This window comes from Hippopotamus amphibius, chromosome 11 (genome assembly GCF_030028045.1).
Source record: "Hippopotamus amphibius kiboko isolate mHipAmp2 chromosome 11, mHipAmp2.hap2, whole genome shotgun sequence".
Classification (NCBI taxonomy): Eukaryota; Metazoa; Chordata; class Mammalia; order Artiodactyla; family Hippopotamidae; genus Hippopotamus; species Hippopotamus amphibius.
Genome location: NC_080196.1, coordinates 111,214,991 through 111,238,083, shown reverse-complemented (window position 1 = coordinate 111,238,083; position 23,093 = coordinate 111,214,991). Strand labels below are relative to the sequence as shown.

The window sequence follows — 23,093 nt, the reverse complement described above, 5'->3', positions numbered from 1 at the left end:
TTTTAAAAGGTAAAATGTATAGCAATTAAAGCTAATGAAGAAATGCAGCATGAGCTGCTTATGTTCAGGAACTAATAGGTCCACTGAGCATTTCTAAGATTATTTAGCCATCAAAGATAATGGATGGACATTGTCAGTGATGTTAATGTACCAGCACTCTCTACTGCCACTAATCTGACAGCCAATTCTCTTCTTTTTTTTTTTTTTTTTTTTTACTGATTTTTACTTTAACTTTTAACCTACATATTGGTCTATCCCTCTGAAACACATGACACACACAACAACCTGTGATACTTTTCCTTCAGACTAAAGGGTGTTTAACTCTCTGTTGGTCTGTGTCAGCCTCACAGGTCAACAGGTATTCTTCAGTTTACTGCAGCTCTTCAGAGCTTACAGCTTCACTGCAAAAATATCCATCCTGTACAAATTACTGTTATGTGACTTTTAAATCAAATTTCATGTAAAAAAATTAAAAGAACTATTACTCCTTGGTCAAATAAAACTCAATGACAATCAGTTCTAAGAGACACAAGTTAAGAACCTAGACTGCTTTTCCTACACGCACATACATCCATGTAGACCTCTGGGACAGCAGCATAAAACGCAACACTCTCTATGTGTACTTCTAATTCTTCACTTGGGAATCAACTGTATAAACCACTAGTGCAACATGTCAGTTGTACATGCCAAGCAATGAGCTAAGCAAGTGTGCACCACTCAAATCCCACAACCAAAGCCAATCAATCAGGTACTGTTTTTGACATGACATATGTCAGAAACTGCTCTCTGAAAGTTTCTTCTTCTCTTTCCAGGTCTTGGTAACACGAATAGAAAAGGAATGGAATTAGGTTTCTAATAACATCGTAAGGAAAAATTCTTTATTTTGCAGAAATGAAGAAGAAGCTGTTTACTGCCATCTTAGAGCAAATTTTCACTGGACTCAGCCCTGCCTCTTTCCTATAACTCACATGGTAAAAACAATAAATGAGCTATCTTTTAAAATTCCAAGACCTGGAGCAATGAAAATGAACCATTTGGCACTCAACCCTTGCAGCTAAAATCAGTAGCAACAAAACTCATTCTCCCACTGATCTTCAGGGGGCTTTAGGGCAAGGGTTCAGCTTCATTTACTGCAGCTCCAAGTCACTGAACCATCAGCTCTGCCAATGAGTGAATCACAGACCATGGTTAGTAACACTGCTTGCAACGTTATCTGTAAAACTATCTTAAGGGTCAAAAAATGCAACTGCATCCTTGGATGAAATGTGCTGTCCGTCAAAAAACAGAAGCTGTTTTTGACTCAAAAGATATTTACACAATAGTGCTAACCAGAAGAATCTCCACTGAAAAAATAAACATAACATAACACGTGCACCCTGCATAATTTAATTGAATCTGAAGTGTTTTGTGAATTAACCACTAAGCACTGCAGGTTTCTCAGGTTTCACATAAAGTGTTTTTATATGATGCACTTATTAGTTAATTTCTCTAGCATAATAACATTAAAATACACTTTTAATCAGAAGTAAGGTATTAAAATCCAGCTCTGAATGTCCTATGATATACCATAGATGTCATGGCATTTTAAAACCTTTTAAACATTTCTGCTAAATTAATTAGCTTTGCATTAAGGCATCTCAGTGCTTCCTATTAAATGCAACACATCTGAGTGACAATTAAACATTGTGAATGATTCTTTAGAGGAAAGAGCCATTAACTAAAACAGGAAAACAAGTTTTGAAATAAAGTTACACAAAAACATATATTATACACTGGTTTTTTTAAGCTCCATCCCTGCAATAATCAGTTCTCTGAAATTAAATCTTTTGCTGCTTTTTTCCTTACAGAATATGTCCAGTAGATCCAAAGAACCATTAATGTGATTAGAATTAAAGCAGTATAGGAAAAGAAAAAGAAACCATACATATACACTTCAAACGCTACATTATATATTTTTATGCCTTTAAGTGGAATTTACAGTTCTCTCTGGCAATGTGAACGAACATCCTGTAATTTAGTCAATTTACAGATTACAGGTTCAAACTGACCTCGTAGCCCATAAAATCGCTCATCTTCAGTGCAGGATTGGAAGTGGGGGAAGAATGTCATAACTGTGTTTAAGAAATTTACCATAACAATGGAGAGGAGGACACACATGCATAATTGCAGCCACTCTCACTCCTATCAGTTTCGAATTCTAAAACAGTGGATACCCTGCACATGCTTCCTGGTTCCCCACGGTAGACGGTTCCAATTTACTCACCCACAGACATGACACTTGTATTCCCTCATCCCAAGGTGCCTTTTGACATGGTTTCTGGCATCGCCAAGCTGAGCTGTTGCAAAATGGCATATCTTGCACTTGAATGGTTTTGATCCTAAGTAAATTTAACATAAAATATGATTTGAATTTGAATAATACATTACTGATAGCTTTAAAAGAGGCCTAGATCTTAAATCATACTTATAATCTAGCTACAAATTTCTGTCCCCAAAATGGAACACTTGCATTCCTTTCCAACTTGAACAGACATGCACTCCATAATTATCCCACCAAGAAGACTTTAACGTTCCAATGAGTACTTCTAACTTTCAATAACATTTCTAAAACGTAAAGTTAAAAGTGACACCTGAGCGGTGCTAAGCAAATGAGACGAGCTAAACAGTTTCGAATGTTTTTCCTACAATTCACAAAAGTAGCTTTAGAAGTCACTGGACATTTTAAATAGGACATTTTAAAAACATAAATGTGTACAGAGTAGCTGATATTTTTAAAATATATTTATTATCAAATAAATTTCTCAGTGGCCACATCCTCATTCCCTCATATTTCTGCAGCTTTGAATTTATTCACATTAATAATGGTATTTCAGATTTTTTTCTGACATTTATCCCAAATTATTCACTATATTACTCTCTCAATACCATACAATATAAGAATACACAGTGGTTAAATTATTTGCCTTTATGACCATTGCAGAGCCAAAAATCTGTGATGATTCAGCAAATCAGAAGTAGTGACATTTTGGCTATTAATGACTTCAAGAACAAATATTTCAACATAAAAGGCACAGTACCAATGATTTTTTTTATTTCATAAAGAAATAAGATCAATCTATACTCAAAAATGAGGAGACAAAATTATTTCAGAGTCTACAAACTTACTGTTGGTAAGAGGTAGATTCTAACTGGAAGATAGTTACTAATAGATAATCAGTACCCACATTAACAAGAAGCAACGCTCTTTCAAAGTGTAACATTATACCATTTTCTCATTCTAACCTTTAAATCCTCAAATAAATAAATCAAAAACCATAAAAAAAAATCACAGTTTAAAACCGGTACAATGTTTCCAAATTTTTCATAGCATGTTTAGTACCTACTTGGTGAAGTACCTCTTCTAATATAGTTAGACAGAATATGAAATATGTGAACTTTAATAAATACACAAAAAGAGCTCAAATAAAAAAGCTGCAATAAATCATTTTTGATCAGTGGAACTTTGTGCAATGCCCTTGAAAAAAAATCCTCCAAGAATACTCTGTTGAAATTGAAGCACTCAGTAAAAAATTTTAGAGTCTTAAATTTCAATTTAATTCCCAAAAGCTGACAAAAAAAGTGAAGCATTTAATTTTAATCTTCTAACAGAAATAAAAAAGTCAACAGTACTAAGCACGGGCAGACAAGGTTGAATATTTCACAGTTCAATGACAATGAAGCCAGATCTCTTAATACTTCCATTTCTACTGTTAGAAGTAGATGTAAAATATATTTAGTACCTGAATGGTTATATCTAGTCAGCTTTATATGTTTAAATGTCAAAAGCAGGTTGAAACTACAGCTTACAGCAACCATATTCTATCAGTCACACTGGATACTACGGTTTATTTAAATGATTCTGATAAAACTTTGAAACATTTCATCTCACAGAATTCTATGAAGGGACTTGTAAAGGAAAAGAGTGAGAGGAACCAACTGACCTACACTTTAAACTGCAATAAAGATAAGGTAATTAGGAAATTATTAATCAACCACAACATCAGGACTCTAAACAAAGAAGATAAAGCTCTCTCAACATGCGTATCGCAATTCTGGTGAAAGGATTCAAAATCTCCTGTGATCGGAGCCCTCGTGTGCTCACCCTGCACTACTGGGCGTGCGTTCCCCCTCGTGGCAGCACACCGGCCACGGGCACCAGCACAGACCTTCAGTGCTTTCCATGTACTGCACGTGGCTCCCTGGTGGAAAGCCCAGTTCCTTCAGGTTTCAGCCATCACTGCGGGAGTGCTGACAACACACACGGGAGTCACCCTGCTGACTGTTTTCATGTACAAATCACCGAGGCCCTGACTACTTTTTGTACCTTACGCGCAGAGGAGATGTCTTAACATCTCCTTTCTGTGCCATAAAAATTCTAACCCTAGGGGACGAGAAGTAACGTTTTTCTGCAGAAGAAAACAAGTGTCCCACTGTTTTCCTGACTGGTAGTGTTTCCACGCTTAAGTTTGCTAGGGCCACCTCACAATGAATCCAGGCATAGTCTTCAGGGCGAAATGGATAAAACCACATATTTCCAAATTTGCCTCTCAGGCATATTGAGATTATTATAAACTGTCAATATTATTTTAAATAGCCCCATTCCTTGGGACAGCATTGCCCTCAGCAGTTTTTGTTTTGTTTTGTTTTAATTTGGACTGTGAGGTTTTCTAAAAGGGAAAAATGAAAAAGGGTCTCTAGCTTTCTGGCACCTTAGAATTTTACCTAAAGAATTCCAAAGACTACAAACTAAGCCTTGGGACTTCCCTGGGGGTCCAGAGGTTAAGACTCCACGCTCCCAATGCAGGGGGCCCAGGTTCAATTCCTGGTCAGGGAACTAGATCCCGCATGCATGCCACAACTAAGAGTCTGCATGCCGCAAGGAAGATCCCACGTGCTGCAACTAAGACCCGAAACAGCCAAATAAATAAATAAATAAATATTAAAAAAAAAAAAATACTATGACCAAGTTTATAAAAAAATAAAAACTAAGCCTCCCCTCAGACCTGCACTGGCATTCCTCAACTTCAGTCACTGCCAACTGCTATATGTACATGGAAGTGACACTGACACTTAAAAACTCATCAGAAGACAAGGTCTAGAAGAATCAAGGAAGGTGGTACAACCCATCATCTAACGTTTCTCAGCTCCACAGTCCTCCCTGCACTGAACACGTCGTTCGTTCATCTGCTCATTCATTCACTCCTTCACTCCTCAAACAGCACTAGAGCCAGCGCCATGTGGGGCGTGGAAGGCGAAGCAGTGAGCAAAGCAGAGCCCCTGCCCTCACTGCACTTGAAGTCTGCGATGAACTCTCCTAACCGCCTCCTCCCAAGCGGATCCGGCTTCTAAACTGTTACTTTTTTTTTTAATATAAATTTATTTATTTATTTATTTTATTTATTGGCTGTGGTGGGTCTTCCTTGCTGTGCCGGGACTTTCTCTAGTTGCAGCGAGTGGGGGGCTACTCTCGTCGCAGTGCGTGTGTGTCTCATCGCGTGGCTTCTCTTGTTACGGAGCATGAGCTCTAGGCCTACGGGCTTCAGCAGTTGTGGCACATAGCCTCAGCAGTTGTGGCTCGTGGGCTCTAGAGCGCAGGCTCAGTAGTTGTGGCACACGGGCTTAGTTGCTCCACGGCCTGTGGGATCTTCCCAGACCAGGGATCGAACCTGTGTCCCTTGCGTTGGCAGGCAGATTCTTAACCGCTGTGGCACGAGGGAAGCCCTAAACTGTTACTTACTAAGATACAAACACTACCAGCCCTAACGTGAGAATTTTCCAGTGAAGTCACCAGCTCCCTATTCTCCCACGTGAAGATATCTCCCAATAGCACCAGGGACCAGCGTGCTCTGAACACAAAGTGACAGGCTTCAGACAGTCTTCTGGCTTAAGGACCTTTGGTATATGATATAAAAGCTCTAACTACCAGAACAATGCTGGAGAGAAAATGAACAGCTTTCCCTATCTTACTAACATAAAGGGAAAGGACACACTGCTCTTCCCGGTCATGCTGATGGCTTCATACCAGCCAGCACTCAGGACAACTCTGGCAGGCTTTTCCCCCACAATTCTTGATAACCAAAACTCATTTATTTCTTCTAGTGCTGCTTTTATCGTGTTAAGGATGGGAAGAAAAGGTTACATGAAACATATAGTAAATCACAAAATATGAAAACAGGGATTGGAAGAATAAGCCCTTTTCCAGTTAACCATTAATAACAGTCCCTGAATTACTATCTCATGGACATAAGCAAAGTTATCAAAGAAGCAATTCATTTTAAGATGTCCCAAGCGGGAAAAAAAAAAAAAAACAAACCTTGGACTAAAACTGGAGAGGAACCTCCCCCCAAAAATGACTTGCAAAACTGAAATGCAGGCTGGCATTGGGTACTCAGGAACTGTGCTCTTTGTGGTGCTTCAGAACACAATAAAAATGTACTTGCTGATAAGCCAACACTGAGATGTTAAAAAAGTGTGCTAACTTTTACTAAAATACAATCAATGATGTAACTTATATAAGTAGGGTTACTTTGTCACATATTGATAGTTACCTCACTTTCACATCCACATTAACTTGATTTTAAATGCAATTAATACATATAGTCAAGGAAGACTAATGGACTACATTCTGCACTTAACCTGGTGGACATTTTCAAATGGCACAAGTGACCAGTGCAAACCTATTTTGCATTGTAAACGACTAAATAAATCTTAATGGATTAAGAATGATCAGCTATCAACACACAAGGGAAATTAAGTGCTGAAATGCCTACATTGATTATTTTAAATTATTAGCCTTACTCTGTTCTTGAATTTGTATGCTTTTAGTGAGCTTTAACACATTTACAAGACTTATTGACTATAATTACAAGAGAATTCAAGTAATGGACACATCAATTATAAGCAACATGTCTTGACCAGACAGTTGCATAAAGAATTCTAAAAAGAGCTCCATTAGCATCTTCCTCTTAGTTTTATTCGGTTTTATCTGCCTTAAGAGGGCATGTTAAGAAAGTACCTAGTTTCTGCACATCTGAATGAGCCTGATTTCTAAAACCATGTCATTTCAGAAAGTGAGCTGCAACACAGTACCGACAGAGGTATCGATAATGCCAACAAATAAGTATTTGAACTGATTACCCAGCAATGGTTCTACTACCTGGGAAGAGCTGGGATCAAGAGTACAAAGTTTATATTTACCTAGATTAATCTTATGCAGGTTGCTCTGTTACTTTCTTCAATGAAAAACTTTTATCTATCTTTAATCACCCTAAACGATTAATAATGTTTCATACTCTTTTGTCTTCCTCCTTGTAACCATGCACTAAGTTTCAAACACTGCATGAATTTAAAGTACAGCTTTAATAATAAGCCATTATTTAAAAGTACAGTAAAATAAACCTTACAGTTTTAATGAAAATATGTTCATTGAAATGTGAATTTATTATTCAAATCCCCTCATAAATTCAACCATGGAGACAGAACTTGTCTAAGCAGAGCACAATGATTTAGAAAAGCTGTCTATTTAAAATAAAGAATGTATGGCAGGTTTATAGAAACAGTGCAGTGAATTTTTACATAAATTTAGAATAGTGGCTTATGTATTTTCCACAAAAAAAGTTTTTTAAAAATTTCTATGTAAAATTGAACATTAAAATGGAACACTACATGTGACAGCACAGAAACTAAATCAAGTGCTACCCCCATGAAAACCAAATCCCCAGGACATACTAACTTTAAAAAGTGTTGACTAATTTTGATCCTTGAAAGCAGAATCTTGTTGCCTGGAGTTACACTTTGGGATATAAACTATCTGGCAATGAATATATTTAAACCCCTAAAAACTGTAAGAAAATTTTCAAATTCCGCTCCTCAAAAGTCATTTAATACGTCCTCCGAAACCCAAAGTGCCACTTAATAGACACCCAGGAAAACCAAACTTAGAAACAACTGAAAAGCTGTGAGAGACGGGGATTTAACAAAGGCATCAGGGGGACTAGGCTTTTTGATAAAAGAAATTTGCCAAACACCCTGCCTTTGGAACCACTAAGGCTTAACTAAACACCTTTAGAAATGTGACGTGTCAACAAGGACGGTGGCAGCGTGCAGAGCCACGGGCAGTGGGAGGCGAACTGGGTGGGAGGCCGACCGGCAAAGGCAGTGAAGGACTCCACATTCGGTTGGGAACAAACATCCGAACTCAATCGATTACTCCTCTGCACCTGGCAGGTAAACGGGTTTGCTGCACTTTACATACCTGTGTGCGTGCGGATGTGCGCTAGGAATGCCATCGAGTTGCTACTGCGACACATCTTCCCACAGTACTTGCATACGTTCCCCTGATTTTCCTCTCTCTCGCGGTTGATCTGCTCAGTGTCCTCCACTATGTACTTATTCACCTCGCGCAGCAGTTCCTCGTGCTGCCCTTTAATGTGCAGGAACAAATTCTGTTCAGAATCAAAGGGCTCTGTACACTTGACACATTTAAAAGTGGCTCCGCCCTCAGGCAGCTCCTCGACGCTGGCCTGCTCGTTCCTCATGTGACCAGCACTAGCCAAATGCTGATGGAGGTTGCTCTCCGTGTAGAAGGACTTTCCGCACAGCAAACAGTGGAAGTGTTTCTCTTTCGTAGGATGCTTCATGGCTATGTGAACATTCAGTCCACTCAAACCGTCTGCTAAGAAGCCGCAGTCATCACAACGAATCCGCGTGGATTCGGCAAAGGAACTACCTTCGGGTTTCTTCTTCTTCACACCTTGAGCACAGTCCTTTAAGGGCAACTCACTCATTCTCACTCCTGCTGCTATGAGCCCCTCTTCAGACTGGTCTAACAGCGCCCCGTCTTCAGGGTTCTTTATCCTTATGATGGAAGAATCAAACCGGCCAAAACTGTAGGTGGCCTGCCCTTTATCATCAATACTGATTATAGTTTCATAAACATCACTGTTTTCAACAGTGCTATCAGAAGCTGGACCCTCCTCTTCCAAAATCATTTTAGTTTCATGCTGGGAACTCATCAGAATCTCCTTACTCTCCAGAGTGGGATCTTCTGGCACATCTTTCAAATCCGCTGAACTCTGCACACGTCCAGCCTTGCTCTGACCACTGCTACCCAGGTCGAGCGGTTCTCCGGGTGCTGTCAGCATGGTGCTCTCGGCCAAGTGCTCTCCGTTTAGAGCTCCAGGGCACACACGCTTGCCAAGGACTCTACCTGCCTTGTCTCCTGCGTCTCCACCATCGCTCTGGCAGCACGTGTTTGGGTCACTGGTAGCATTCGACATACTGTGGTTTCTCTTTGCTGTCTCATGATTCAGAGCTGAGCCTCCTGAATTCTCATTCTGAAATTTGCTTGGGGAGCCAAAACTAGAGGAAACACTAAGGGACACCATCTCCACCAGTTTCATAACTCTATCCTTGGCAAGGGGCTGCTGGAAAGTCTCACAAAAGGTATGATCTTCACTGAAATGAGATTCTTCCTCAGTCTCAATTTCCACAGAGTCAGGAGCACAGAGAACTTTGGACATATCTAAATTAGTATTCTCATCCAAAACAGAACAATTAGCAGCATTTCCAGATTTGAGCGTTTCAGAGGGTTGGTCTGAAATTATCTGAAATTCTTCAGAATGTTGTTGATGCTGGCCTTCAGGTAGAACGATGGTTTTGGACATTTCTGCAGAACTGGCTTCTATGTTAGAAGAGCTCAGGTGAGACTGCCTTTTCAGCTTGTGTCTTTCTGTTGCTGCGTGCCTGGTCATCTCCCGGCGAGTCACGGCATAGTAATCACACGCCATGCAATAAAACGCAAACTCTCTTGTATGTTTCCGTTTTATGTGCAGTTCCAGAGAAGCAGCAGAGTGAGCGCTGAACTCACAGTGTGCACACTTGTGGTCATCTGCACCCGGATCATCTCTCTGGGGGCAGGCGTTGCCCTGATGGATAAGGTCCTCTGGTTCTAGAGAGGTCTGTTCGTTTTTCTCAGTAAGGTGACTATCAGTTTCCCCACCTATAGAATGAAATCCATTCTTAACTTCGACTTCAGCTGGATTCCCTTGCTCTGCTGCTGGCTTTTCCGAAACAGAGGCGTCTGCTTCGGCTGACTTGTTGGCAGGTTCATCTGAAACTGCAGTACTGGTGTTCTTCCTACAGGCTTCAAGGTTACCCGCTTCGGGGCCAAAGATGATCTCTGAACTCTGTTTTCCACTGGCTTCTATCTCTACACGGCCTCTGTGTTTCTTGGTGGCACAATGGCGTTCCATGTCTCCCTTAGTGACAGTGTAATACTTACACACGCTGCATAAATAGCTGTACTGGTGACTGTGTTTCCGTCTGATGTGCACTGTCAGGTTTGTAATACTCGAGGCCAAAAGACCACAATGCGAACACGTCCGTGAGATGTTACCTTTAGGTCTCCCTCTCTTTGGGACAGTGGTCAAAGCTAATTCACTGTCTTTGGTGAGTACCCCAGACTGTGACAGTTCCTGGGGTGGCAGGATGCTCTTGTCAAGACAGGCGTGTTCCTGGAATTGCACACCTTCTACATGGCCTTCTATCCTTCCATTCCCAGAAATAGTAAACTCTTCTTTTTTGTCATGTGCACCTATGCAGACTCTTTCAATACATTCTTCAAAGCTTAAGCCAATATTATTTTTCCTAGCATTTTCAAGATGTTTGCTTCTTTTAATGTGTTTCTCCATTCCTTCTTTGCTCAATGAGTAAAGATTACACGCTTTACAAAGAAAGTGATAGTCTTGACCATGGCGGAGCTTTATGTGTCTTGTGAGAACAGTAGAAGATCTTGTTTTATAAAAACACTTCTTACACTGAAACTGAGGCTTACTCGAATGCCTTACTTCATTTCCATGGCTTACCCTGGACTTAAATGGTTCTTCCTGAGCTGCTTTTCCTGACTCACTCACAGACTCTTTTGTGTTTTCTGACTCTAAAGTACCTAAAGGTAAATTCTGTAAAACCAAATCATTGTTAAATGATTGAGAAGTCTTTGGCTGATGCAACAAGTGAATGTGCTTCTCAGTTGTTTTGTGTTCCTCCATGTCTTTCTCAGATGAGAAGAACAGATTACAAGGCATGCAAAGGAAACCCATACTGTGCTTTTCCTTCATGTGGTCTCTCAGATCCACGTCATTCAAGGAAGTAAAGGGACAACACTGACAACTGAGGCCCGAGGCGGTCTGCTGGTGCTGGCTATTGTGCAGGTGTTCATCCCAGTCCCTGCGGGAAGTACTGGAAAAGCCACACATCTGGCAGTGAAACTGCATCTCTCCTGCGTGGCACCTTTTCACATGGATTTCCAGCTCTGCCCTATCTGTGGCTGTGTGTCCACAGTCTGTACAAGTACATGACACCTGGAGGTCAGAGGCTGGCCTCGCCGTCAGAGAGTCAAAGGAGCAGGGGAGACAGGAGCTTCTCCCATCCGGCCTCAGATCCTGGGTTTCTGCGGACGGCATGCACAGACCCTGAGTGCCACCGCCCGTTTCTACGTGCTGAGGTGTTGACTCGGCGTCACTAGTTTTCATCTGTGTTCTAAAGTGTTTCAGATACAGCCTCTGAGTTTCATTCGTGCCTCGTTTGTTAATGCCTAAAAGAGTGAACCTTTTCTTCGCCTGGCCCTTTAAGGCGAAAGTCCCACTGCGTCGCCGGAAGCTGCTGCCCAACACGAGGATGTTCCGCTCGGGTCTGGGTCTTGAGGCTGCACTGGTCCCGTGGGCTTCCTGGAGGGTGTTTCTGGTAGATTCCAACTTATCGAGGAGACCCTCCGAGGTGACCAACGCACCTAACTTCTTACTGTGGTTTTCGGGATTCCGAGCTGTATCAAGGGAGGTTACCTTTTCTTCAACAACCTCTGCTTTTTCGGATGAACTATTCCTAGACGGCACCATTTCAACCAGCAGCTCACTGCCACTTCCACTTTGTTTAGAAGTGCTTCCTCTGAAATCTTTAAATTTGCTTCCAACGTTCCGGCACCCTTTGGAATCGCCATTCTTTGCTGTGGGCTTAGACACTCTCGGCTTCGTGCGAACACTCTTTGTTCCCGTGGGACACGGCTTCTTAGGAAAAGGCTGTTTGGTTAAGATCTGTACAAACCCTCCACGAGCAGCAAGGTTCTGACGCCGGAGATGTGTTTTGCCGAGATAGTGTGCATTCAACAGGTTCTCCTCCACACACTGAAAGCCACAGAGGTCACAAGAAAAGCCCCTCTGCGGCCTGGGCGCCTGCCTGACGTGCATGGGGAAGGCCGTGCCACTCTCTGCTTTGTGGCCACAGTGGCCACAGGCGTGGTCCTGGGGCTGCGGCGTGTGACCCTCGGCGCGCTTCTCCAGGTCGGAGCAGGAGGTGAACGAGGGACCACACGCGTCACACTGGAGAACGGCATCCACGCCCCCGAGGGGACCGCTCACACGCACCTCACTCAGGGGGAAGGGAGGCTCTCTTCCCGGGTCAAGGAAAACCATTTCCTGAACAGGCTGCCTCTCAGCATCTGTTTCCAGAGAAGCAGCACCCACGGGGCTAACGCTGCAGCGGGGGGCAAAGGCCCTGGGCAGACACGCGCCGCCATCAGGGTCACTCAGCAGGGCCCCCAGCCCTGTCCTCGCCAAAGGGACACCTGCTTCCAGGCCTGCACCCTCGGGCCTCTCTGACTCAGGGATGCCCTGCTCTCCCGAATGGAGGGGCTCTGCCTCGGCTAATTTCATTCTCTTGGAAGCGTGTCTATTTCCCTCGTCCTCCACGACGATGTCGTCAAAATCTGATGACTCCGAAAAACCTCTTTTGCTTGTGGAATTCTCAGAGGAATCTGGTATCACACCAGATACCGGCCCACAATCTGCACCATGGGATGAACTGTTTCTCGAGTCTTCTGCTTCTTTGTTTACACTGTCATCCTCCTCATTCTCTGGTTGCTTCTCGGTGTCCATCGTTTAATAAAGTGCTGATGACACTTCTTGTGTCAGAGGTGCTCACTGGGCACTCATGACCTGTGAAGAAATAAACACGGTATTAAACCTTCGAACACAGTATTAAACCACTGGTGGCGCAGTGGTTGAGAATCTGCCTGTCAATGCAGGGGACACAAGTTTGATCCCTGGTCCGGGAAGATGCCACACACTACAGAACAAGTAAGCCCATGTGCCACAACTACTGAGCCGACACTCTAGAGCCCACAAGCCACAACTACTGAGCCCGTGTGCCACAACTACTGAAGCCCAGGCACCTAGAGCCTATGTGCCACAGCAAGAGAAGCCACCACAACGAGAAGCCCGCACACTGCAACGAAGAGTAGCCCCCACTCACCGCAACTAGAGAAAGCCCGCACACAGCAATGAAGACGAAAAAATAAAAAATAAACATAAATAAAAATAACCCTGTGAACATAAAGACTCACATCAGTCCAAAAGCTAACATAAAGTGACACACTAAATGAAAAATATCATAAAATTAGCTCAAGATGTCTTTTATATTGAGATGAATTTGATGGCATGTGCAAAGTCCTTTACGAAACACATGAAATCGGATATGGGGCACACCACGCTGCCACACTGCTGACTCAGGAAGCGATACTCAGCACTTTGACAGAAAAAGTAATTTGCAACCAGCTTACAAAAAACTCCCACGTTTTAATTCTCTTCACTGGTACATTTCAATTTACTACTTAAAAAAAAAAAATAGAGAAGCCCTCTTTTCAAATTACGTTTCAGTGAACTCCCATTCTATAAAATAGATTAAACAAGACTGCTGTGATACGAGTCAGGAAGCCAGCCTTCCCCTCTTTAGCATCCCAACAGAAGCCCAAGGCCCAGAGTAAAAGAAGTGTAATTTTAAAACAACCGCTCCAGCCTCTTCCCCTGAGCAGAGTCTGACTGTCAGCCTTCTGAGTGCGTCCTCAGCACAGCAACACGACATGCTCCGCACACATCACCGCACATGCTCACACGCCACTGCCAGTGGACAGCCGCTCCTGCACCAGCTGTCAATCACCAATTGCTTCACCTCACAGCCGTTTTGTGTTGTCTGAAGGTTAACGGCAAAGGGAAACGTCACTGATAGAGCAGGATTAATGAAGTAAATATGAGGGAAGGAAAAGAATTTTATTGAATAAAATGCTTTAAAATCAATAACACTGATTTTATTTTTCATTATGCTATTTAATTCAATTAAAACATATCATTTTCCATTCACTTTCCACCATGACTGGCATTCTCAGCCAAATGCCACCTGATTTGATGTTAATAAAGAGTCATCAAGTATTGAGGGCTCAAAGCTAATGATAACTATTTTTAACTATTTTAACCATTTTTTCATAACAATGACAAACCAAAGGAAGGCTGTTGTTCTGACTCTGCTAAAAGTAGGGACTAGAAAATACGTATGAGATAATGACACCAAAAGCATGAGAAACAATAGAAAAAAATCACTCTTTATCAAAGTTAAAACCTTCAAATGACATTATCTTCAAAGACCACCAAAAAGAAGTGAAAAGACAAGCCACAGAATGGGAAAAGTGTTCTGCAAATCAACATCTGATACAGGACTTAATCTAGAATATATAAAAAGAATTCTTGGAACTCAATAATTTTTTAAAAGCCAATTTTAAAAGAAGCTGAATACACATTTCCCCAAAGACAACACACAAATGGCCAAAAAGTACATGAAAGCATTACATAAGTAGTCATCAGAGAAATGCAGATCAAAACTATAATGCGATAGCACTTCACACCCACTACGATGGCTAGAATCAAAAAGTAAGGTAAGGGACTTCCCTGGTGGTCCAGTGGGTAAGACTCCCTGCTCTCAATGCAGGGGGCCCTGGTCAGGGAACTAGATCCCGCATGCATGCTGCAACTAAGAGTCCACATGCCACAACGAAGACCCTGCGTGCTGCAACTAAGACCTGGTGCAGCCAAAAATAAACAATACAATTTTTTTAAAAACTTTTAAAAAGTCAGATAACAACAAGTGTTGGTGAGGATATGGAGAAATCAGAACCTCATACAATGCTAGTGGAGCTGTAACATGATGATGCCACTTTGGGAAAGAGTCTGGCAGTTCCTCAAATAATTAAACATGGTGTATCTTATAGCCCAGCAATTCCACTCCTAGGTATATGCACAAGAGAAATAAAAACACATGCCCACACAAAAACCTGTACATGAATGTTCATAGCAGTATTACCCATAATAGCCAGGAGGTGGAAACAGCCCACATGTTCAGCAACAGATTAATGGATAAACAAAATGAGGTTTATCCACACAACGGAATGTTAATCGACCACAAAAAAGAATGAAGTATTAATACAAACCACAATATTGATGAACCTTGGAAACATTACGCTAAGTGAAGGAAGCCAGTCACAAAGACCACACACTATATGATTCCTTTTATAAGAAATACCCAGAAGAGGCAAATCTATAGAGACAGAAAGTAGGATGGTGCTTCCCTAGGGCAGGGCAGGCGCAGGGGACAGGGGATAGGAGACAGTGGGGGCAGGAGTGGAGTAACAGCTAAAAGGTGATGACAGTGTTCTAAAACTTACAGTGCTGATGGCTGCACACATCTGTGAATGCACTTCAATCCATTAAATCATAGTATGAGTGGGTGAATTGTATGGCATATGAATATCCCAATAAGGTTGCTTAAAAATATATACACTGTCATATATAATTTACATTCAAAATTATTTTGTATTTGTTATTATACTGTAATATAGTAACATATTGTATAACTCTTGTAAAAGGGTGAAAAAGATAAATGTATACAGTTTTATTACACTTATAAGATATTCAACATTAGATCACCAGTTCTTCAGAATGTGTTCCAGAAAATATAGATTATACAAAAGGTCAAAAGGTGTTTTGAGGGGAAAAAAATATCCCTAGTCAAATAAGTGTAGAAGACTGGTTTGAACAAGTGTCTTTATCACAGAATTTCTCAGTACCTAAGCATTTCCCAAACTAATTTCATTACAGAACCCTTTGTTTATAAAGAATCAAGAGGCCAGTGTTCCAAAGGACCCTTTACAAAATGCTGTTTTAGACAAAGCATTGGTTTTGCTATTCAACATCTGTAATGGAAGAAAAGGAGGAAAGAAAGTAAGAAAGAATGAATCATGTCCCAAAAACTTCACTTAGTGCCTACTGTATGCCAAGTATTTTTGGTTGTAAATATTGGAATGAGAGCAAAGAAAAACACAAAATCTCTGCCTTACATTTTAAGGGGTAAGACAATCTTCTTTTTTAATAAATACATTATCCAATTAGGATATCCACTTCTGGTCAAGAAGAGTCATGGGGACTGGATTTACTCTCATGCATGAAGCAACTAAAAGAGAAAAAACAGACAGAATCCACGAAACAACAGCACAAGACACTGGAGATTAGGCACCAAAAAACAGCGATCCTGAGAGATGAGAAAGAAACCAGGTGCGTGCCGGCTTACTGCCCGAAGAAAGGACACAGGCCACAGCAGAGAAGAGGGGCAGCTAGAGCTTGCGGGGCAGATACAGGAGAGGGGAGATACCCGAAAGAGAGGCCCAGACAGCTGCAGAGGTCCTCAGGACTGTCCCGATCAAGGCAGAGAACACCGCCTTCTTCCCCCAAAACTCTTAGGCCCTTCAAGCTCAGTCCTTGAAACCTCCCACCCCCGCCCTGAGGCCACTGCTGCTGAGCATTCTTCCACAGTAGATCAGCTGGCATCAGACAGTAACTGCACTTTTGGCGGGAGAAGGGCCTGGCTTCTTTGGCTGGGCAGTGGCACGATGTCTGTGTGCATGGTCCACCAGGTGCTCTACTTCAGCGCTGAGCACCACTCCACGTACAGTTATCCCACAATTCTGCTGATGGAGACTGAGCCACCTCCCTTTTCGGCTATTATGATAAAGCTGCTATAAATATTCTTGAACAAGTCTTTCATGAACATAGATTTTCATTTCTTTTATGTAAACACCTGGGGTGGCACTGCTGGGCTAGAGGGCAGATGTGTGTACTTAACCGTACGAGAAACTGCCTGACTGACGTTCAAAGTGGCTGCACTGTTTCACAGGCCACCAACAAGGTCAAGAACTATGACTGATCCACGTCCTCACCAGCATTTGACGCTTCAGCCTTTTAAATTCTAGTCTTTCTAGTAGGTTTGTATGAATTCACTCGCATTTCCCCGGTAACCAGCAAGGGTGCTGAACTCGATGCTACAGGCTTCGCAAGGTCCTTGTTAGCCTTTGGCCTGTTTCTTAAATCACCTGCCTATTTTATTATTGAGTTGGAAGAGCTGCTTATGTGTTCTGGATATAAATCGTTTGTCAGATACATGGTTTACAAATATGTTTTCCCTTTCCATTTTATAAATGTCTTTTGATAAGCAGAAGTTTTAAATTTTGATGAAATCGGTTTTTTCCTCGTTCTGGCTATTTATGTGTCTAGCTTGCATTCTGTCTCCTGAGCTAGAACGTAAGCACCTGGTTTATTTTATCCACTCACATGTCCCAAGAGCCTAGAACAATTCCAAGTACATAGCAGGTACCAGAATGAACAAATATTGTGAAATAAGAAATGCCTCCTATCTAAGTATTTATTGATGAAATGAAAATGTCTGAGACACACTTCAAAACAGCCCAGGAAAAGGGCCTAGTGAAGGCTATGTACCGACCATGCTGAAAGCTGAGTGACAGTTACATGGGGGTTCAATACACTATTCTGTCAATATTCTACGCATTTGCACACGTATACGTCTGGAATTATGTTTAAAAAATGTTTAACGCTTAGTCTAAAATGGTGTGAATTCCTTTCGATAATGAGTCCTTTCCCCTCCTCCTCTTCTGACACCACTGTGGCCCTCAGCTACACCCCCGTCACTACAGACACTAGCAAGCGTGCACGTACAGAACACACAAACATCAACCCAGGGAAGCCTCGCGCGCGCACACCTACTCAGAGTTAATGTTCCACAGATGGCACCTGATGCACACACTTTTGGATACAAAAGAATGGCTACATTAATATGCAGAAGCAAAATAATGAGGCTCTTTATTATATTCTATATAATGGCTGCAAAAATTCTAAAACAAAAGGAGAAAGCATTTCTACATTTGTTATTTCCCAACTGACTTTTTAAATTAATGAAATAATTCCGCATCTCATTATACCAAGAAAGAACAAGAAACATTCAACAAATATATACTGAGTTGCCTAGAATATGAAATGAACTACAAGGATACAAACACATCCTTTGCCCTCAGCAGGCTCATATCCTATTAGGAGCCATGTGACATATATGGAAAGGGACTCTCATACAAGGCCACGTATGACCACACGTGTGATATAAACTAAGGACTTAGCAATGTAAACGAGACTACACTGCCAAGTAGACTATTTGGCTAAAAGAAATATCACCTGAGCTACACCCCAGGAAGCTGAAACTGTTTTTTGCTTTTGTTGACGGGGCAAGTAGGAACACTTAAATATTGCAAGTAGAAAAAAGGGATTAGCGAAGCCACAAAACTCACCCAACAAGCATGTGAGGCTGTCAACAGTGCAGACAGCTTTCTACTGTGAGGCAGCTTAAAACCCAGGCAGATGACCAACTACCACATCACAGGAGGCTCTGAATGAAGAGCTGGAACTTACTTAGTAGTGTCAGTGGGGAGTCACCAAAACACAGCACTGCTTCACAAAGAGTCATGTTCCAGTATGCAGGACATATCACAGGTAGAGAAAGTCTAGAGGCAGAAAGAGCCCATTCTAATAGTTTAAGTTATAAGGCCTGAACTAGAGTGACATCAGTAAGCAAGAGTGCAAAGAGATTTAGTAAGTATCTTAAACTGATCTACACGGGATTAAATGGAAATGAGGAAGCTTATAAAAGCTTAAAAAGAAAAATCTTCATCAGAAAGGTTATTAGGGGGCTTCCCTGGTGGCGCAGTGGTTAAGAATTCTCCTGCCAATGCCAGGGACACGGGTTCCATCCCTGGTCTGGGAAGAGCCCACATGCTGCAGAGCAACAAGGCCCATGAGCCACAACTACCGAGCCCATGTGCTGCAACTACTGAAGCCTGCGTGCCTAGAGCCCATGCTCCACAACAAGAGGAGCCACCACAATGAGAAGTCCGAGCACCACAACAAAGAATAGCCCCCGCTCGCCACAACTAGAGAATGCCTGCACGCAGCAACAAAGACCCAATGCAGCCAAAAATAAAATTAAATTAATTAATTTTTTTTAAAAAGGTTATTAGGTTATTATAGCAGAATTTAAAAAATCACCCAATTGGGAAAGTTCAAGGACTCTTTTCTGGAGGCAGATTTAATTCATTTGCTCAACACTTATGGAAAGCCTACCATATACCTGAAAGCACCTTTAATTCTCCATGAACAAAGCAAAACAATAGAACAAGCAGGGGACTCACTGTCAACCCTCAAAGTAAGCAAGGCAGAACCCCTGTTCTTTCTGAAGGTCCTGGTACTTGTACCCACTGGAGAAAACAATGAGCCCCCAATTTCTTTCCACAGTAATGTTTCAAAATTCGGAAGACTTAGCAGGTACTTAGACTAAAATGAAGAGACATATTATTCAACCAAATCTTCTTAAAGCGTATGGTTCCTAAACAAATTCATCAATTACCATTCAACACACAACCTCACTATGCCAAAGATTTTCAAATAGGAAATTCTATGTATAGTTTCTCTTCTCATCCAAATTCTCAACTAGTCGTTGTTCCTTAACTAAGAAAAAATAAAATAAGTTATATATAGTGATCTTCAATTTTATCTATAAAAAATTATTAGCTCGCCAAGAAACTTCCCCAAAAGAAAGTCCCAGCTCTGACTGAAATAGTCTCTGCTATGAATTTTAAAAAAAAAAAAAAAAAACAGTGCAAGAAAGAAATCAAAACACGTATACTTTTTAAGAACAATAATAAAACAAATTAATAGCAGCCTTCTGATGACACCTGGTGGCCATTTCTCACAGGAAGTTTTTTTCAGCATTTTTAAGAAAGTATTTCAGAAGAGAAACACACCAGTTACTCGACCATGTCACATGCTAGCTGACCTTACTGTGGGCAGCATGCCTGGAATTTTCCCCTTCATGTTCTCCCCTTTCGTTCCACTTCTTACTCACTGAATCTCGACTTCATGGCTCTCCTCATCCCGTTCCTCTTTCGTGCTGAGTGTACAGTAAGTGAGCCTGAGCTCTGTCTCTCACACACTCACAGACACACTCTCTCACCAGTATGACGAAGCCACCTACACAGGAAACAACCTCTCCCTCCCTCCATCCCAGGCCAGCTCACCCTCATCCTTCCTAGACTGACCTCATCCTTCCTAGACTGGTGCAAGCACTGTGAAGTTCGCCCGCATTGGCACGAGGCCAGGAGTGAAATCACAGCAGGGGACACATGTGGCACAGCAGGTGTGTACACAGAAACTCCTGATGGTCTTTCACCCTTTCCCTTTGGGCCTGGAAGGTCAAGGTAGGGCAGGTCAAACACCCTACAAGCCTATCATAACGTGCGATGGCGACAGCTGAGACGAGAGTAAAGGGAAATTAGCTGACCACTCAGATCTGTTTCTTAACCTACCATTTCAGCTGGACTTGTTATTGGAAATATGTCTCTTACCATTATACTATCACTAACAATAGAGTACCACCACGTCCGTATGTAGTCTGTGAACGAGAAAACCTGAAAGATCAGTTGTCTTTACCAACACCACGTGCATAACCTGAGGGTAACTAAAGGGTGCTTTCCCTTAAGTAACCCTCCTCTCACCAAACTCTCCGGTCGGAAACATCTATTCCTAACAGAGACCACAAAACGAAGTATCTGATCCTACCAAAAAAATTCACGGTTCTAAGACAATGCTTACAAGTTGAGTAACATCTTCCATAACAAGACTATAACATAACACCCTAAAAACCACTTACTAGTTAACACTGGAGGCAATTTATCACAAACGGATGCATAATATAGCTGTGGTTTATTCGCAATGGGACTAGCACGTGAACACCTGGGTACACTAAAACCCGCCTCCTGACTGTCCCAAGAGCTGGCTGCAATGCTTTCCTCAGTTATGTTTGTAAACTTGTACTTTTCCCCATCCAGAAAAATGTCTATGGGGTTTAAAATGAGTCCACAAAATTCTCTGACACTCTCTTTAAAGGGTGGAGCTAATCCCCTCCCCTTGGTGTGGGCTGGCCTTGATGACCTGCCTGGAAGGGACAGAAACTAGAGGAAGTGAGGGTGTACGACTTCCTAAGGGGCACTGTGCTCCCAGTGTGCTCCGTCCCTTGCCACACTCTGTCTGGGGATGCAGGAGCCCTGTCAGGAGGACACTTCTGCAGCCTGTGTGTGTGGGGCGGGAGGGGAACTGAAGCCTCCTATCAAGAGCCAGAGAGGAACTGGGGACTTGTGCCAACAGCCATGTGGCCGAGAGTGAGCTGTCCGTCGGGCGCAGCTCCTCCAGCCCCAGCCGAGCCTTCAGATGATGCAGCCACAGGAGACACCTGGAAGCAGAGCCACCCAGATAAGCCCACTCCCAAGTCCCAGACCCGCAGAAACTGGCTTTCAGCCCCTATTTTCACATAATTTGTTTTATAGCACTAGACTACTAATGTAATGCCGTTCTCTCTCTTTATACCTTGCCAGGAATAGGTACGGCTCAGGTTCACCCTTGCTTTATATATATTTTATATATAACTTCCTTTCCTATATGCTCCAACCTTTAACAAGAATCTTCTGAACTAGCACAATAGTATTAAGCTACACAGGAGGAGGTCAATAAATGTTAAGTGAAGCATACTCTGAAATGTATATCAAGGGCAGAATTCCTATCAAACTTCTGTAAGATTTTAGAACTTAAGAAACTGACATTTACACTCATGCCTCTCCCACTACCAAAATCAGATCTCATACAGCTTACAATGAAAAAGTGGTATAATAAAATCGAGTTACTAAAGACGTGAGGTGCAGCTTTAAATTTAGATTTGTATGGAATAAAAGAAAAGCCTTAATATTTCTGAAAGACCTGCTCATTTTGGAGGAGGGTTTTCATTCTTATAGGCCCTAGTATCATTTCTAGCAAGCGACCTGCCTCAGAGCTAATGGCAGCCATGAGTTCCTTTCCACCTAGACTTGGGTTGATAGCAGCCTACAATCTAACATTCCCCAAACCTGAGGAGGTGGCCCATGCAGTAAACACATGGACAGCCACAGATCATTGGGGCTGAACGAGCCACAATCATTTTGGCCCCACAGACTGCATAACTCCCTCACCTTCCCCTAGCAGAAGGCATCCAAGCTCAGGAGATGTAGGGGTCTCTGGCCACAGGACCTGTACCTGATTAACTTTTGCCTCCAAAGCATCCCTCATGCCATGTCTAGCTTAACCCTAAAAAGAACCTTCCCCAGCCAGTCCGAGGACACACTGAAGACAAGCAGGCTAGAACTATGTGCTCCTAAACCCAAATGGTCAGAGAAAAGTAAAACTATCAGATGGAGAAAAGAAAGAAATTCTCACTCAAGTTAGAATATTGTTTCTATTCCAGGGGTACCCGTGGTCTATTTCAAATACCCAATTTGATTCGGTGTGCAAGTTAAAGATTAGACTATTTCTTCAGTGCTTAAGTTAGACCTAAAACAATCACTAAAATTCACACTAGGAGGGATCAAACCACGGTAACCGTAACAGAGTAAGCAGATCATCATCCCTTTATCAGCAAAGACTGCAGCCTTTCCAGCACTGCTTGTGAAGATGTACTAATACCAAAAGAAAATCAACAAATCACAGGACAAAAATAAAGCGTAAAATTAGCTCAGCCTTCTTACCTAGCTATTTCTTTTTAAAAAGTCTTCCTACACTTCAAGTAATATTTTCCAAATACATTAATTGATCCCATAATAAAGTTAATTTTATGACTACCTTATATCAACCATCTCTAAAAAATGTACCTTTTGTACTATGAAAGATTTTATTAAAAAGTTAAAATTTAATACATCTCCTTTCAAAAAGTATTTTTAAAATCAATTGTTTTGCTAGTATTTCTAATTGTTTTGATTT

At 41.9% G+C, this 23,093-nt stretch overlaps 1 protein-coding gene across 6 annotated transcripts in view; it reads right to left on the bottom strand.

Annotated features, from left to right (window-relative positions):
* ZNF407 (zinc finger protein 407) overlaps positions 1 to 23,093 on the bottom strand; it is a 409,125-nt gene that overhangs the window by 371,046 nt on the left and 14,986 nt on the right. For all 6 annotated transcript variants that reach the window (XM_057698831.1, XM_057698835.1, XM_057698836.1 and 3 more), the window contains exons 2-3: positions 8,294 to 13,028; positions 2,264 to 2,378 (exon numbers count right to left, since the gene is read on the bottom strand). In XM_057698831.1, the coding sequence (XP_057554814.1) occupies positions 2,264 to 2,378; positions 8,294 to 12,968 (4,790 nt within the window). In that variant the 5' untranslated portion in view covers positions 12,969 to 13,028. The remainder of the gene's footprint in view (positions 1 to 2,263; positions 2,379 to 8,293; positions 13,029 to 23,093) is intronic.